Source organism: Narcine bancroftii, chromosome 4 (genome assembly GCF_036971445.1).
Source record: "Narcine bancroftii isolate sNarBan1 chromosome 4, sNarBan1.hap1, whole genome shotgun sequence".
In the NCBI taxonomy this organism is placed as follows: domain Eukaryota; kingdom Metazoa; phylum Chordata; class Chondrichthyes; order Torpediniformes; family Narcinidae; genus Narcine; species Narcine bancroftii.
Window position 1 is genome coordinate 120,112,838 of NC_091472.1, and position 15,083 is coordinate 120,127,920.

The window sequence follows — 15,083 nt, forward strand, 5'->3', positions numbered from 1 at the left end:
ACTGAAAAATAGTGGAGATTTCCATTTATCTTGGAATAGAGATCAAGACTAGTTCCTCAAGGAACCCATGTCGAGATCTCTGCAAAGAGAGAAATCAGTTGAGGCAATTCTTATCTGACCCTTTTACCAGTGTGGGTTGGGGAAAGTATGGAGGGTACAAAATTCTTTCCTGAGGGTGTTGGAATAGAAATGCCACAGCCACAACATTGAGCAATGGAAGGCAGGAAGAACCTAAATAACTTGATGCATGAAGAATTGAATGGCTGCTTTCCTGTCACGTTTTTATTTCACTTGTTGTCCACTTCATAGTAATCTGTTTAATTGTTTTTCTCCCTTCTAGTGGCTTGTGAACTACTTTGGTGCACTATCAGTAGAAGATTCTCTTGAGTGCTTGCGTGCCATGTTATCAGCAAATATCCGCCAGAATCTGCAGCTCTGTGTGCAAGTAGCATCAAAATACCATGAGCAGCTTGGCACACAGTTGTTGGTAGAACTTTTTGAGTCCTTCAAAAGTTATGAAGGTAAGCTTTTTCAGTACAAGATTTTATGGTTTACCTTTTTGGCTATTTTGATTTTTTTTTTCTTTGCATAATTTGAGGGCTGTTTCTGCGTGGACTGGTTTTTTATTGTAATTTTGGTGGCTAGTGTTCCATTATATGAAGTTGGCGCTTAAACATTGTGCACTTTTGTTATTTTGAAGATTGAATTACACTGTTCCAATATGTAATTTGGAAACTTTTTTAAAAAGCAATTGTGATTTAAAAATAATTTTGAAAAGGCTATTTTGAATAATCAGTGGTCCTGAGTTTTTCAGCTGACCAGCACATTTTCTTCAATCTGCTTTTATTCCAAGTTGGTCTTTTCATTCTTGGTTTTCAATTGTATCTTTTTAAACTGATTTTTAATGGCCCAAAAATTTAAGGGAGTTGCTAAGTACAGTCAGATATTTTTTCCAGTTTCACAATTATGTTCAGAAGTTTTAATAATATAGTTGCTACATGAAAAGTTAATTTAGTTGTTTTTAATAGGTAGTGTAAATGTTCTGTGTGACCATTAGTACTGAGGACCAAGTGTCTATGCCATGCAAAGTTGACAAAGATAGTTACAGGACGGGCATTAGTGGACTGAGCTACTAGTGGTGGGGAAATAAACTTCTTTGGGTCTCAATGAGGGATTTGTATGTAAGCCAGCACAAATAGCCCATGCATTTAGAGGCCTGGGCTGTCATTTAAAGCAAATGACATCAAAATAATTTTTTGACATCACTTGATGTGAGCTGTGCTTTCCTCTTGGTACAATTTGATTGATTTTTTTTTTTAAAAGGTATTACTTTGTACCAAGTTATAGGCGATGTGTTTAAATTAAAATGAAACAATCTGCTGGAGGAACTCGGCAGATCAAGCCTCATCAATGGGAGAAAAAGAATGGTTGGTTTTGGGTTGAAATCCTTTGAGGTCTGTGTTTTGACCTTGACCCCAAATATCAAACATTCTTCAATGATGCTGCTTCACCTACTGAGTTCCTCCAGATCTGCAATCTTCTGTGTCCTCATTTAACATTGAGATTATCTCATCACTGGTTTGCTATTGGATAGGTATATTTGTCATGAAGTCCATTAGTTGAAGTAGTTTCTGGCATTGACTTGCATTTCAAACTTGATGCTATTCTACATGAACTTTCTATCATTGTTCTGCAATGGAGATGTGGTTTAAGACAATTGTCCCTCAATGCACTTGCCTTCCCATTTAGGGCTATTTTATTTCCTTGGATCCATTGTGAATTTCAGCCAAGAACCAGATGTTCACTTCAAGTACATCCAGGCAGCCTGTAAAACTGGGCAGATTAAGGAAGTTGAACGTATATGTCGTGAGAGCAACTGTTATGATTCGGAGCGTGTGAAGAACTTCTTGAAGGTATTTGCAAGATATTTGTTGCTATTGCTTCACACATTCAAAAATCTGAAAAGTACATTGCTTAATCATGTTTTGGACTTTGGAACTTGACTACTCCTTAAGTGTAGAACTGAGAGTATGTATTGGCAGCATCTTTTGGGGTGACGTGCAGCACTTGTGGAAGAACCTCCACAAGAGTCCTCTGAATGCTCAATTTGTTCTGTATAATTCAGTTAATTTACTGCTACCAACCCCTGATTTCAGCTTGTACTCAGTTGGATTGTACCAGAGTTCATCAAAGTAAAAGATGCATAGTTAATGAGATCTGAGCCCATGTTATTGGGGTTGTAAATCCTTTTTAAAGTGAATGCCTATAGCCAGATGGTTTTAACCCACATTTTTTTCCAGAGCTAATACTTGAATTTTGTATGTTCAGTGTTTGTTGCTGGAGATCACTGCAAATAAATCTGGATAAAATGATTATTCTGACTTTTCATTGGCTTGTTCTTGTAAAGCCGGGGTCTCAAACTCAATTTACCTGGGGGTCGCTGGAGGTAGAGTCTGGGTGAGGCTGGGCCACATCAGGTTTTCCACAAAAGAAGCTCTTACAAAAACATTCCAATGCTATCAAATGTCTTTATTTTTATTTTTTAACACAGAATAAGATGAAAAGATACATTAATTAACAATTCATAAGAAAAAAAATAAAATCAATCAGTAATAAATTTAAAAAAATGAAAATAATAATAATGAAAATAATAATACAGCAGATATAGAAGACTGAAGAAACCACATAGTTGCTGATTGGAGAAATGTAATTATTATTATTCAGATTCAAATGTCTGTATTAACAGTTCTTTAACCTTTAACTTTCTGAACATGAATGGAACATAAACTGTTATGAACTTGTCTTCTTCTGCCGACTTCTTACTGCTAGAGATCTGGCAGCGCTTCCTCTCACATAGCCGAGCCACATTTGGCTTAAGGGAGGAGGCCGTTGAGACCCTCAGTAGGGCTTGAAGATGCTCGTCAGTAAGTCTGGACCTGTACTTGGACTTATTGAAGTTCAAGGTAGAGAAGAGCTTTTCGCACAAGTATGTGCTCCCAAAAAGACACAGGGTCTGCTTGAACATTCGGGAAAGCTCAGGGAAGCTGGGGGGCAATTCTCTCAAAAATTGCCCAAGCTTGTCTGCTTTTCCATTCACCTCCCTTGAACTTGGTTTTGAGTTCAGAGTTGCACTGCAGGTCAATGTTTAGCTGATGCGTCTTTTCCGCTTCTTTCTCTGTCCCGCTGAGCAACAACTTCCGGGTTCAGACTGGACGCCGAAGCGCGTGAAGCGGGAGCGGCCACGGAAATTGCGCATGTGCCGCGTGCATATAATGACAAATAGAAAATGCACAAAAATATGCTTATATTCGCAATAAGCCCAGCCGATGTCCCGCCCCCGAGAGCAATATACCCCACCGTGATTGGTAGGTTCGTTCAGCTCCGCACACAACACTGAAAAATGCCAATCATATCATTGTGTGCAAACCGTATCCACTAACATTAAACTTTCATATTAAGGCGGGGCCACAAACTATCGTCCCGCGGGCCCCAAGCTTGAGACCCCTGTTGTAAAGGCCCCTTGGATGAATGGTTCAATTTTTGTGTAAATTTCCACTTAGTACTGGATAAGTAGTTCAATATTATATAGATGGATATTATTCATCCTTTCATTATCGTTGCAGATGTTTAAGATCACTTAGATTAATAGCATAATGTCTTTATTTTCAATACATCAGAAATGCTCGTAACCTGTCAGATTGACCTGAAATTTTAATTTTTCTTTCAGCCAAAAACCCTTCAATGCTACTTGAATAAATGTTATGTTTATTCCACTGCTGCCTGACTGGAGGGTTCCCAGCATTTTGTTCTGAATTTCCACCATCTCCCATCTTTGATTTGGGTTCTGCAGTTGAAGGCATGAGAGACTGCAAATCAATGAAATTTAACTTTTGCCTTTTTCATAAGCCCAGCGTATATAATTTTTCTTTGCATACAGGAAGCCAAGTTGACGGATCAGCTCCCACTGATCATTGTCTGTGATCGATTTGATTTTGTTCATGACCTGGTTCTGTACTTGTATCGCAACAACCTACAGAAATACATTGAGATCTATGTTCAGAAGGTGAGTGGAATGAGTAAACCTATCCATTTTAAACAGCTGCCATATGGACAGTTGCAATCTGCTGTGTACACATTAGGATCAATTATTTTTTGAAATTGATGGATCTTTGCTGTATTTCACTGCTGTAGAGTGGGTTGTGGGGGTCAAAGATCCAACTAATTGGTTTTAAAACTCCTAGCACAAGCACTCTATGTCATAAGGCCTTCAGTCTTTTGACTCTGTAAAAGGCATGATGAATTACCTCATGAAATCTGGGATTTTTTTGGTCACAAACTTCAAGCCATTTTGGCTAATATTTCAATTTCCCTGATCTTTGTCAACTTACAGAATTTGCATTGCAATGCTGAAGTGTTAAATAAACACCTGTACATTTAGGAGTAATGGGCTGAGACAGTCACAAATGAACACCAATTGATACACCATGTTTTTTTGTGGCAAATTCATTGTCAACTCTCCATTGTGTGCAGGTGAATCCAAGCAGGCTACCAGTGGTGGTAGGTGGACTACTCGATGTAGATTGCTCTGAAGAAGTTATAAAAAACCTCATCACTGTAGTCCGTGGTCAGTTTTCAACTGATGAACTTGTGAATGAAGTGGAGAAAAGGAACAGGTAATTAAAGCCATAGAATTCTTTTATCCATGTTCTTCCTTTAGGCCTAAGGTAGGCAAATTTCTCTTGTAGTCACCCACTGCTTCAGACCAGATGGTTTGTCTGTTTAATCCAAGGGTGTCAAACTCAAATTCACGGAGGGCCAAAATTAAAAACTTGGACTAAGTCGAGGGCTGAACTAAATATTTATTGAAAATTTTCAACAACATCTGCATGTTTTCTCTTCTTTCAACATATGTAATGTTAAACTTTCTTATTAAAATAAATGTTTAATAATAGTTTTGGATAAACTCTTTCATTGTCATTGTCATTGGCCCATTTCCTTTAGCGTTCTGAAACCGTGCACATGACGAGTCAATGAGGGATGATTAAAGCCGTGGTCTTCAAACTTTTTCTTCCCACCCACAGACCACCTTAAGCAATCCCTTACTAATCACAGAGCACCAATGGCACAGGGACGCGAGTGGAAAGAAAAAGGTTGAGAACTGTTGTATTGTGGTAACTCCACATCTGATTAGGTTAATTGTTAGGCAAGTGGTCAGAGAAGGACCCCCCCACCCCAAGAAAGGCTTAAATCACAGGAACAAAATAAGCTTCCGTCTCACTGCTCCCAATCTTGCACACAGTCCTGATGTGGAATGTGGGGTCGCAGCTCCTCGTTCACCTGAGTTCAGGTGCTGTCTGTGTGGAGTTTGTACGCTCTCCCCTTGTCTTGGACCAACAGGTCGGTCGCCTGACGAAGGCACCCGAACCCCCTGTTGAAACGCCGGTGTCCGTGGCGGTGGAGGAATTGGCTGAGAAGAGCGCGTTGCTCCCACCCCCCTCCCATGGTTGGAGAGGGATTAAACTGTGATCTCACGGCACCGGGCTAGTCTCCAACAAAAGGAGCGGGAGGCAGGGTCCGCCGCGCATGGAGCAAGGGGGAAGGCATCGCCAACGAGACGTTCGGTCCGTCATCGCCGCTGAAGCGCAGACCCGGCGAGGATGGTCCCCAACTCCAGCCGTGTCTGTGTCCGGGAGCCGGGCGGGCTGAGTGCGGCGCTCCGATCCCCGGGATTCAGGACTCTGAGATCCCTCCACACCTCCGGCATCTTCATTTTCACCTTCAGTGTACATGCGCTATACTGGTGCGGCGGCCAGCGGGCCAACTCTAATATATATTTAATATGATCTTATGGGCCAAATATAATTATATCCGGGCCAGAGTTTGACATATGTGGTTTAATCTCTCCTTCTCCCAAAGTGCAAAAACCTGGAGGGGTTTAGAAAACTTGGTATAAAGTCAGTCCTGGCTATTGAGATGCAGCTTGTCAGGCATTTTTTTTCCTATCTCCAGAAATGTTTATAATTTTTAGAAGAACCAGTAACTGTGGGGTTTGGGTCAGTGTTGACAAAGGTGGAGATAGATGCATAATAAGAAAATATTGAGATGACAGACCAACCTATTAAAATTTAAACAGATTTTCAGTGCAAGATTTCCTGCACTGAAAAATTTGCATTGGTTAGCTTTTGGCACGAAAGTAAATAGGACTTCTGCTGAACATTCTAAAAGATCAGCACTTCTAAGATTGCACTCCCTCTAGAGCAGTTTGTGCCTCACTTTTGAGTGGCACTAAAGTCTATAACATTAAGGGAAAGTGCTACAGATTGAACCGCAGCAGGTATTTTCTTCACTTTCTCACTGAGTAATATTCATGGCCAGAAGGTTTAAATTGCCTGGACTTTGGATATCAGGATGAGTAACTTGTCCATGGTTTGACTGAATATACATACTGAGAATTATGAACATGACACAAAATCTAATCACAATGCCACTTGTTGGGTTTTGTTTGTAATTTTCTTGCCCTTTTTTTAAAACAGATTAAAATTGCTGCTCCCCTGGCTGGAAGCTAGAATACATGAAGGCTGTGAAGAACCAGCAACCCATAATGCTTTGGCTAAAATCTACATTGATAGCAATAACAACCCTGAACGCTTCCTGCGTGAAAATTCTTACTATGCCAGTTCTGTGGTTGGTAAATACTGTGAAAAGAGAGATCCACATTTGGCTTGTCTTGCCTATGAAAGAGGCCAATGTGATCTGGATCTGATCAAGGTTGGTGTATGGTTTCTCTGGAATTAACAAATAGATTGGCTGGGTAAAATTTGCTTAATTCTGTATAAATCTAGTTTAATCTTAGATGTTAAATGCAAGAATGGGTAACTGCTGTCAACCTGAATGGAGAGCTAGCTTGTCCTCTATTTTCCTACATTGAGATGTGTGACATAAAGCTGATGGGTTTAAAAATGTTATTTCATGTTGGTGTTGATGGATTCAATGAACCAAATCCTTTACAAAAATATAAACTAAAAGATACCTAATATTTGGAATTTGATAAATGGCATGTTTTCCCCAATCCTTTAATCTCATTGGTATGTGAAATACTAATTGAGTTGAAGCTGCAAAATAAGAAAACATTTCATTGATTGCTCTGTATGATTTTGCACTCTAGGTTTGCAATGAGAATTCACTGTTCAAGAGTGAGGCTCGGTACCTTGTACGTAGAAAAGACCCTGAACTTTGGGCCAGTGTCCTTGAGGAAAATAATCCCTTTAGACGCCAGCTGATCGACCAGGTATGATTGTTGTACGGGCCCCTTGTGGATGCTAATTCTGATCTTAACTGCTGCAATATTGACGACGCTAACGATCTGAAATGGTCCTAAGGTATATAATTAAACATCCAGAATCTCTGCTCTCTGAAACTTGTGATGCTTGTTCATCTGTGGCCTACTTGTAGGGAAAGGGCTAGAAGAAAGTTTATAGGGTACAACTTTAATTGTAACTGTTCTAAATAAATACACCATTGATGTAGATCCTTAATTTCACTTGTTGATTATCAGCACCTTATTTGAATATAGCAGCAGTTTTACTTGATAGAATAGCTGAATGAAATGCCAGCTAATCTTCAGTTGAATGCCAGGTAACTTGTAACTGAGATTTGAAGATGTTAAGTATCAATTAAAAGGATCAAAATATTTACATCAAGACTCCCAAATTGTGATAAGTTAAAGGCATGTAACAGGCTTTCAGTATCAGGTTTCCATTCACTTTGACTGTCCTATCCACGAGAATTTGCTGATCCCCAACCAATTGTGCTTCGTTCATCCCTCAATCCCATTCCTTTACTGTATTCCAACCTTTGGCCCTAACTTGAATGCTTGCCTGACAGTCTTTGCTTTGTTTTTAAAATTTATACTTCTATACTGCGTCCTAAAGTGGAAACGATTATTTTCAGGTTGTACAAACAGCCCTCTCTGAAACCCAGGATCCAGAGGAAGTATCTGTTACTGTGAAGGCTTTTATGACTGCTGACCTCCCCAATGAGCTGATTGAGCTGCTGGAAAAGATAGTCTTGGATAACAATGTCTTTAGTGAGCACAGGTAAAATAAAAAAAAGCTAATTGGCGTAACTATTGTAAGCAATTTAAATCCGTATAAAACTTTTGGAGTGTTGTTCAGCCATTGACTTGACTGCACTGTAATGAGTGTTAGTTTAAAAAAAAAGTACATTGAAATGCTGGAGGAACTCTTTTCAGTCTCCATAGGAGACAAAGATGTATTGCTAACATTTTGGGCCTGCGGCCTTCAAGGAAAAATTAGAACAGGAGGTATCAGAAAATCTCAGAATTCAAACAATGGGGGAGGAATCCAGACCAACAAAAGGTGTGAATTGGAGATTAGGTAGAATTTATCATGCCTGTGCAAAAAGACTCTGATAAAGGAGCGAAGATGGGAAGGAGGTTTTTTGGGGGGAGGGTACTGTTTTTAACAAAAGCCAGAGGAGTCTATATTAATGCCATCTGATTGGAGGATCCCCAGTCAGAAGATGGTGCTGTACCTCCAATTTATAGGGGGTCTCAGTCTGGCAGTGCATGATGTGGACAGACATGTTGGCAAGGGAATGGGATAGAGAATTGAAATGGGTAGCCACTGGGAGATCCACACTATTATGGCAGAAAGAGCAGTGGTGCTTAACAGTGAATTCCCAGTCTGCGTCCAGCCTCTCTGATGTAGAGGAGACTACAGTGGAAGCACTGGATGCAATAGATGACCCCTGCAAGTTCACAAGTGAAATGTTGCTTCACTTATAAGGACTGTTTGGGGACTCCAAATGGTGCTGAGGGAGGTGGTGTGGGCACAGTGGAGCATGTCCTGCAGTCACAGGTAGGTCCCAAGAGGCCAATTTGTGGGGAGGGAAGAGTGGGCAAGAGTCACTGAGGGAGTGGACCCAGCAGGGAGGAGAGGGAAATGTGTGTAGTGGTATCACATAGGTGGCAGAAATGGCAGAGGAGGATGTGTTGTATGTGGAGGCTGGTGGGGTGGTAGGTGAGGACAGGGGAATCCTGTCCATGTTGTATGTAGGGGTAGAGGGGTTAGTCTCGGATGTCACTGTAGAATTAAATCCAAGGATGCAAACCCATTGAATTCAGCTTTTAAGTACCATAAATGCATCTGGATGGAATTGATCTTGAAATTTTGCAAAAATGTAAGCTGTATAAGGTTAGTTTATCGATGAAGTTCTAAACTGTAAAGAGGTTAGATAAAACATTGGTTATGTATTTTTATCTTTATATTGCTTGACCTGCTGAGTTTCTCCAGCTTTGTGTTTTTACTTCTAAATACTTGTCATTTCTGTTTACTTCAGTTGAAGATGCAATAAGATTATTTTTAATGGCATTTATGACATTAAATTTTATTGTCTTGCACAGGAACCTACAGAACCTGTTAATTCTCACAGCCGTTAAAGCAGATCGTACACGTGTTATGGAGTACATTAATCGGCTGGATAACTACGATGCTCCTGATATTGCTAATATTGCCATCAGCAATGAACTTTTCGAAGAGGCTTTTGCCATCTTCCGAAAGTTTGATGTGAACACATCAGCTGTACAGGTAAGATATTTCATTGTTCTTTGGTTACTTCTGAGGACCTGTGAAATGGCACAATTGCTTGTTTTTGGTGTAATGTTCATGGAGTTGTTTCTATTTTTTCTGATCTTGCATTGTATTGATTTGGAGCTTTTAATTTATCTTTGGTATTAGGTTTTGATTGAACACATTGGAAATCTTGATCGCGCTTACGAGTTTGCAGAACGTTGCAATGAACCATCAGTCTGGAGTCAGTTGGCAAGAGCACAGTTACAGAAGGATCTGGTTAAAGAAGCCATAGATTCTTATATCAAGGCTGATGATCCATCTGCCTACATGGAGGTTGTGAAAGCAGCCAACAAAAATAGTGAGTATTTTAATTTTTTTTTTTAATTTAGACATAGCACAGTAACAGGCCCTTCTGGGCCCACAACCCCATGCTACCCAAATACCTCAATTAACCTACAAATCCCATATATTTTGAATGGTGGGAGAAAACCCAGGCAGACATGAAGTGTACAAATTCCTTATAGACAATGCTGGATTTGAACCTAGGTTGCTGGCGGTGTAATGGCATTGTGCTAACGGTGCCACAAGTTATGGAGTATGCTCGTTTATAACTGAATCAATTAGGTTCAGTATTTTAATTAAATTGTTTCTGGTTTACCTTTAGACATCAATTTTTCACAAGTTGGCCTCTTGCCCGATTGGTTTGATCTGAGGGATGGATCTCAAGTACCACTAGTCTGCTTGCACCAGCCTGCCACTGCAGACTATGTGGGAGAGTACTGCAGTGTTTCTTGTGGAAGCTCACTCTACCTTCCAAATCTGCTGCCAGCCCCATTGTGGCCTCTCTATCCTTGCAAATTATAATGCTTCTGCTTTTCCTCTGTACTTCACTGTTCCATTCACTTCAGTCACCTTTGAAATTGTCACATTACTAAAACAGCCTGAATCCAAGTCCAAAGACATCCTGTTTTATAACATTCCCTCTCCAGTTAACCAGAGTGCCATTTTCCAGTTAGCCTTTGCCACTGGTTCCATCTTGGCTATTAGATGAGACTAGAAAACCTTCAATAAATTCTCTGCTCTTGCACTATTGATTTCAGAAAGACCTGCCTTTGAACCCATTCTATTTCTCAATCTTTATTATCCTTGGATGAATTGTAATCAGATTCTAAATGTTAACAGCACCTATTTACAACTGTATATTAACCCTTCTGCCTCCATGTTGACCTATCTGTCCTGGTAAGGTGAAATTGGTCCAATTAAATGATGGAAAGTGACTTGTGCCCATATTGTTTCCATTACCACCAACACAATTCTACTTTCTGGTCAAACTTGGGATAAATTGCAATCTGAAAAGTCATTCCCATATTTATACACTACTTTAAAGGGATGTGTTAATGAATAAGCAACTTCTGCAACCCTCTTCAACTTAAACCTGAGCACAATCTTGAGCTTCCAGCTCTTGATGTATTTTTGAAGTACTTAACAAAGTACATTTCAGTCAGGTTCTCGATTGTTACTATTCTTGAATTAGAAACTTGGCAACTACCCTTGAAATAACCTTGTCAATTTAATGTTTAGCAAAGGATAACAAATGCCTTGTGATGTTAGATACCTACACTTTGAAAGAACCACAAGATATTTTGGGATCTATCTTGTAACAGATGGGACCTTGCTATTATCTGAAAGACCTGGCAATCCAATAGTGTCTCAGTACTGCAGTGGAGTATTGGGTTAGATTGGGATTTGAAACCAGAATCCTCTGACTGTCCAGCGACTAGACCAAAGCTCCTGGCATGTAGCATAAAGTAGAAAGCAAATTGCATGCCTGTGTGATTTGCTGATTAAACTGAGCCAAGCCAGCATGTTGAACATTAAAATAGGTTGTAATGCCTGCTTACTGAATGGCTTGTGCATTGCCATACTGCTATGCTGTTCAGAAGTAACCCTTTCAGTGAGGTCAAGCATATGTTTCTACAGCTACCCTAACACCTGGAACATGGAACCATCTGAATGAGCTGGAACGTTAACAAAGATAGTGTTTTAAATGGCCAATCTCTTGATTGGAATGAAGATTCATTCCCCAAAATGAGCTTGAATATATTTTTTCAATTATTCCATGTAATTTGAAATTGACATCCTTGAGATTCACATTCATTCACCATATGTACTGCCACCCAAGGTGCTACCCTTCATTTTTGTTTTTTCCCCCCTCCCCATAAGCATAGTATCATGAAAGCTCATTTGATTGAAGATTTTGATCAATGCAGGATTAATAGTGGGTATGTAATCTACCTCTACGCTCTAGATAACTGGGAAGACCTGGTGAAGTTTCTGCAAATGGCCAGAAAGAAAGCCAAGGAGTCGTATGTTGAGACAGAGTTGATATTTGCTCTGGCAAAGACTAACCGTCTGTCTGAGTTAGAGGAGTTTATAAATGGACCCAATAATGCCCACATTCAGCAGGTGAGTAATCTCAGGGGCACTGCCTTTTAAACTTGTTGGACACCAGCCATTTTTAATCTCTCGTAACAGTAAATTACAGTATGAAGCAGCTGGTCTAACAGTAAATTACAGTATGAAGCAGCTGGTCTAACAGTAAATTACAGTATGAAGCAGCTGGTCTAACAGTAAATTACAGTATGAAGCAGCTGGTCTAACAGTAAATTACAGTATGAAGCAGCTGGTCTAACAGTAAATTACAGTATGAAGCAGCTGGTCTAACAGTAAATTACAGTATGAAGCAGCTGGTCTAACAGTAAATTACAGTATGAAGCAGCTGGTCTAACAGTAAATTACAGTATGAAGCAGCTGGTCTAACAGTAAATTACAGTATGAAGCAGCTGGTCTAACAGTAAATTACAGTATGAAGCAGCTGGTCTAACAGTAAATTACAGTATGAAGCAGCTGGTCTAACAGTAAATTACAGTATGAAGCAGCTGGTCTAACAGTAAATTACAGTATGAAGCAGCTGGTCTAACAGTAAATTACAGTATGAAGCAGCTGGTCTAACAGTAAATTACAGTATGAAGCAGCTGGTCTAACAGTAAATTACAGTATGAAGCAGCTGGTCTAACAGTAAATTACAGTATGAAGCAGCTGGTCTAACAGTAAATTACAGTATGAAGCAGCTGGTCTAACAGTAAATTACAGTATGAAGCAGCTGGTCTAACAGTAAATTACAGTATGAAGCAGCTGGTCTAACAGTAAATTACAGTATGAAGCAGCTGGTCTAACAGTAAATTACAGTATGAAGCAGCTGGTCTAACAGTAAATTACAGTATGAAGCAGCTGGTCTAACAGTAAATTACAGTATGAAGCAGCTGGTCTAACAGTAAATTACAGTATGAAGCAGCTGGTCTAACAGTAAATTACAGTATGAAGCAGCTGGTCTAACAGTAAATTACAGTATGAAGCAGCTGGTCTAACAGTAAATTACAGTATGAAGCAGCTGGTCTAACAGTAAATTACAGTATGAAGCAGCTGGTCTAACAGTAAATTACAGTATGAAGCAGCTGGTCTAACAGTAAATTACAGTATGAAGCAGCTGGTCTAACAGTAAATTACAGTATGAAGCAGCTGGTCTAACAGTAAATTACAGTATGAAGCAGCTGGTCTAACAGTAAATTACAGTATGAAGCAGCTGGTCTAACAGTAAATTACAGTATGAAGCAGCTGGTCTAACAGTAAATTACAGTATGAAGCAGCTGGTCTAACAGTAAATTACAGTATGAAGCAGCTGGTCTAACAGTAAATTACAGTATGAAGCAGCTGGTCTAACAGTAAATTACAGTATGAAGCAGCTGGTCTAACAGTAAATTACAGTATGAAGCAGCTGGTCTAACAGTAAATTACAGTATGAAGCAGCTGGTCTAACAGTAAATTACAGTATGAAGCAGCTGGTCTAACAGTAAATTACAGTATGAAGCAGCTGGTCTAACAGTAAATTACAGTATGAACCAGCTGGTCTAACAGTAAATTACAGTATGAAGCAGCTGGTCTAACAGTAAATTACAGTATGAACCAGCTGGTCTAACAGTAAATTACAGTATGAAGCAGCTGGTCTAACAGTAAATTACAGTATGAAGCAGCTGGTCTAACAGTAAATTACAGTATGAAGCAGCTGGTCTAACAGTAAATTACAGTATGAAGCAGCTGGTCTAACAGTAAATTACAGTATGAAGCAGCTGGTCTAACAGTAAATTACAGTATGAACCAGCTGGTCTAACAGTAAATTACAGTATGAACCAGCTGGTCTAACAGTAAATTACAGTATGAACCAGCTGGTCTAACAGTAAATTACAGTATGAACCAGCTGGTCTAACAGTAAATTACAGTATGAACCAGCTGGTCTAACAGTAAATTACAGTATGAACCAGCTGGTCTAACAGTAAATTACAGTATGAAGCAGCTGGTCTAACAGTAAATTACAGTATGAAGCAGCTGGTCTAACAGTAAATTACAGTATGAAGCAGCTGGTCTAACAGTAAATTACAGTATGAAGCAGCTGGTCTAACAGTAAATTACAGTATGAAGCAGCTGGTCTAACAGTAAATTACAGTATGAAGCAGCTGGTCTAACAGTAAATTACAGTATGAACCAGCTGGTCTAACAGTAAATTACAGTATGAACCAGCTGGTCTAACAGTAAATTACAGTATGAACCAGCTGGTCTAACAGTAAATTACAGTATGAACCAGCTGGTCTAACAGTAAATTACAGTATGAAGCAGCTGGTCTAACAGTAAATTACAGTATGAAGCAGCTGGTCTAACAGTAAATTACAGTATGAAGCAGCTGGTCTAACAGTAAATTACAGTATGAACCAGCTGGTCTAACAGTAAATTACAGTATGAAGCAGCTGGTCTAACAGTAAATTACAGTATGAAGCAGCTGGTCTAACAGTAAATTACAGTATGAAGCAGCTGGTCTAACAGTAAATTACAGTATGAAGCAGCTGGTCTAACAGTAAATTACAGTATGAAGCAGCTGGTCTAACAGTAAATTACAGTATGAAGCAGCTGGTCTAACAGTAAATTACAGTATGAAGCAGCTGGTCTAACAGTAAATTACAGTATGAAGCAGCTGGTCTAACAGTAAATTACAGTATGAAGCAGCTGGTCTAACAGTAAATTACAGTATGAAGCAGCTGGTCTAACAGTAAATTACAGTATGAAGCAGCTGGTCTAACAGTAAATTACAGTATGAAGCAGCTGGTCTAACAGTAAATTACAGTATGAAGCAGCTGGTCTAACAGTAAATTACAGTATGAAGCAGCTGGTCTAACAGTAAATTACAGTATGAAGCAGCTGGTCTAACAGTAAATTACAGTATGAAGCAGCTGGTCTAACAGTAAATTACAGTATGAAGCAGCTGGTCTAACAGTAAATTACAGTATGAAGCAGCTGGTCTAACAGTAAATTACAGTATGAAGCAGCTGGTCTAACAGTAAATTACAGTATGAAGCAGCTGGTCTAACAGTAAATTACAGT

General features: G+C 39.5%; 1 protein-coding gene across 4 annotated transcripts in view; it reads left to right on the forward strand.

The window, feature by feature from the left end:
* Positions 1-15,083, forward strand: part of cltcl1 (clathrin, heavy chain-like 1) — a 93,956-nt gene that overhangs the window by 49,719 nt on the left and 29,154 nt on the right. For all 4 annotated transcript variants that reach the window (XM_069932619.1, XM_069932616.1, XM_069932618.1 and 1 more), the window contains exons 13-22: positions 341-521; positions 1,750-1,913; positions 3,938-4,063; positions 4,531-4,673; positions 6,534-6,768; positions 7,166-7,288; positions 7,951-8,096; positions 9,425-9,608; positions 9,759-9,951; positions 11,902-12,059. In XM_069932619.1, the coding sequence (XP_069788720.1) occupies positions 341-521; positions 1,750-1,913; positions 3,938-4,063; positions 4,531-4,673; positions 6,534-6,768; positions 7,166-7,288; positions 7,951-8,096; positions 9,425-9,608; positions 9,759-9,951; positions 11,902-12,059 (1,653 nt within the window). The remainder of the gene's footprint in view (positions 1-340; positions 522-1,749; positions 1,914-3,937; positions 4,064-4,530; positions 4,674-6,533; positions 6,769-7,165; positions 7,289-7,950; positions 8,097-9,424; positions 9,609-9,758; positions 9,952-11,901; positions 12,060-15,083) is intronic.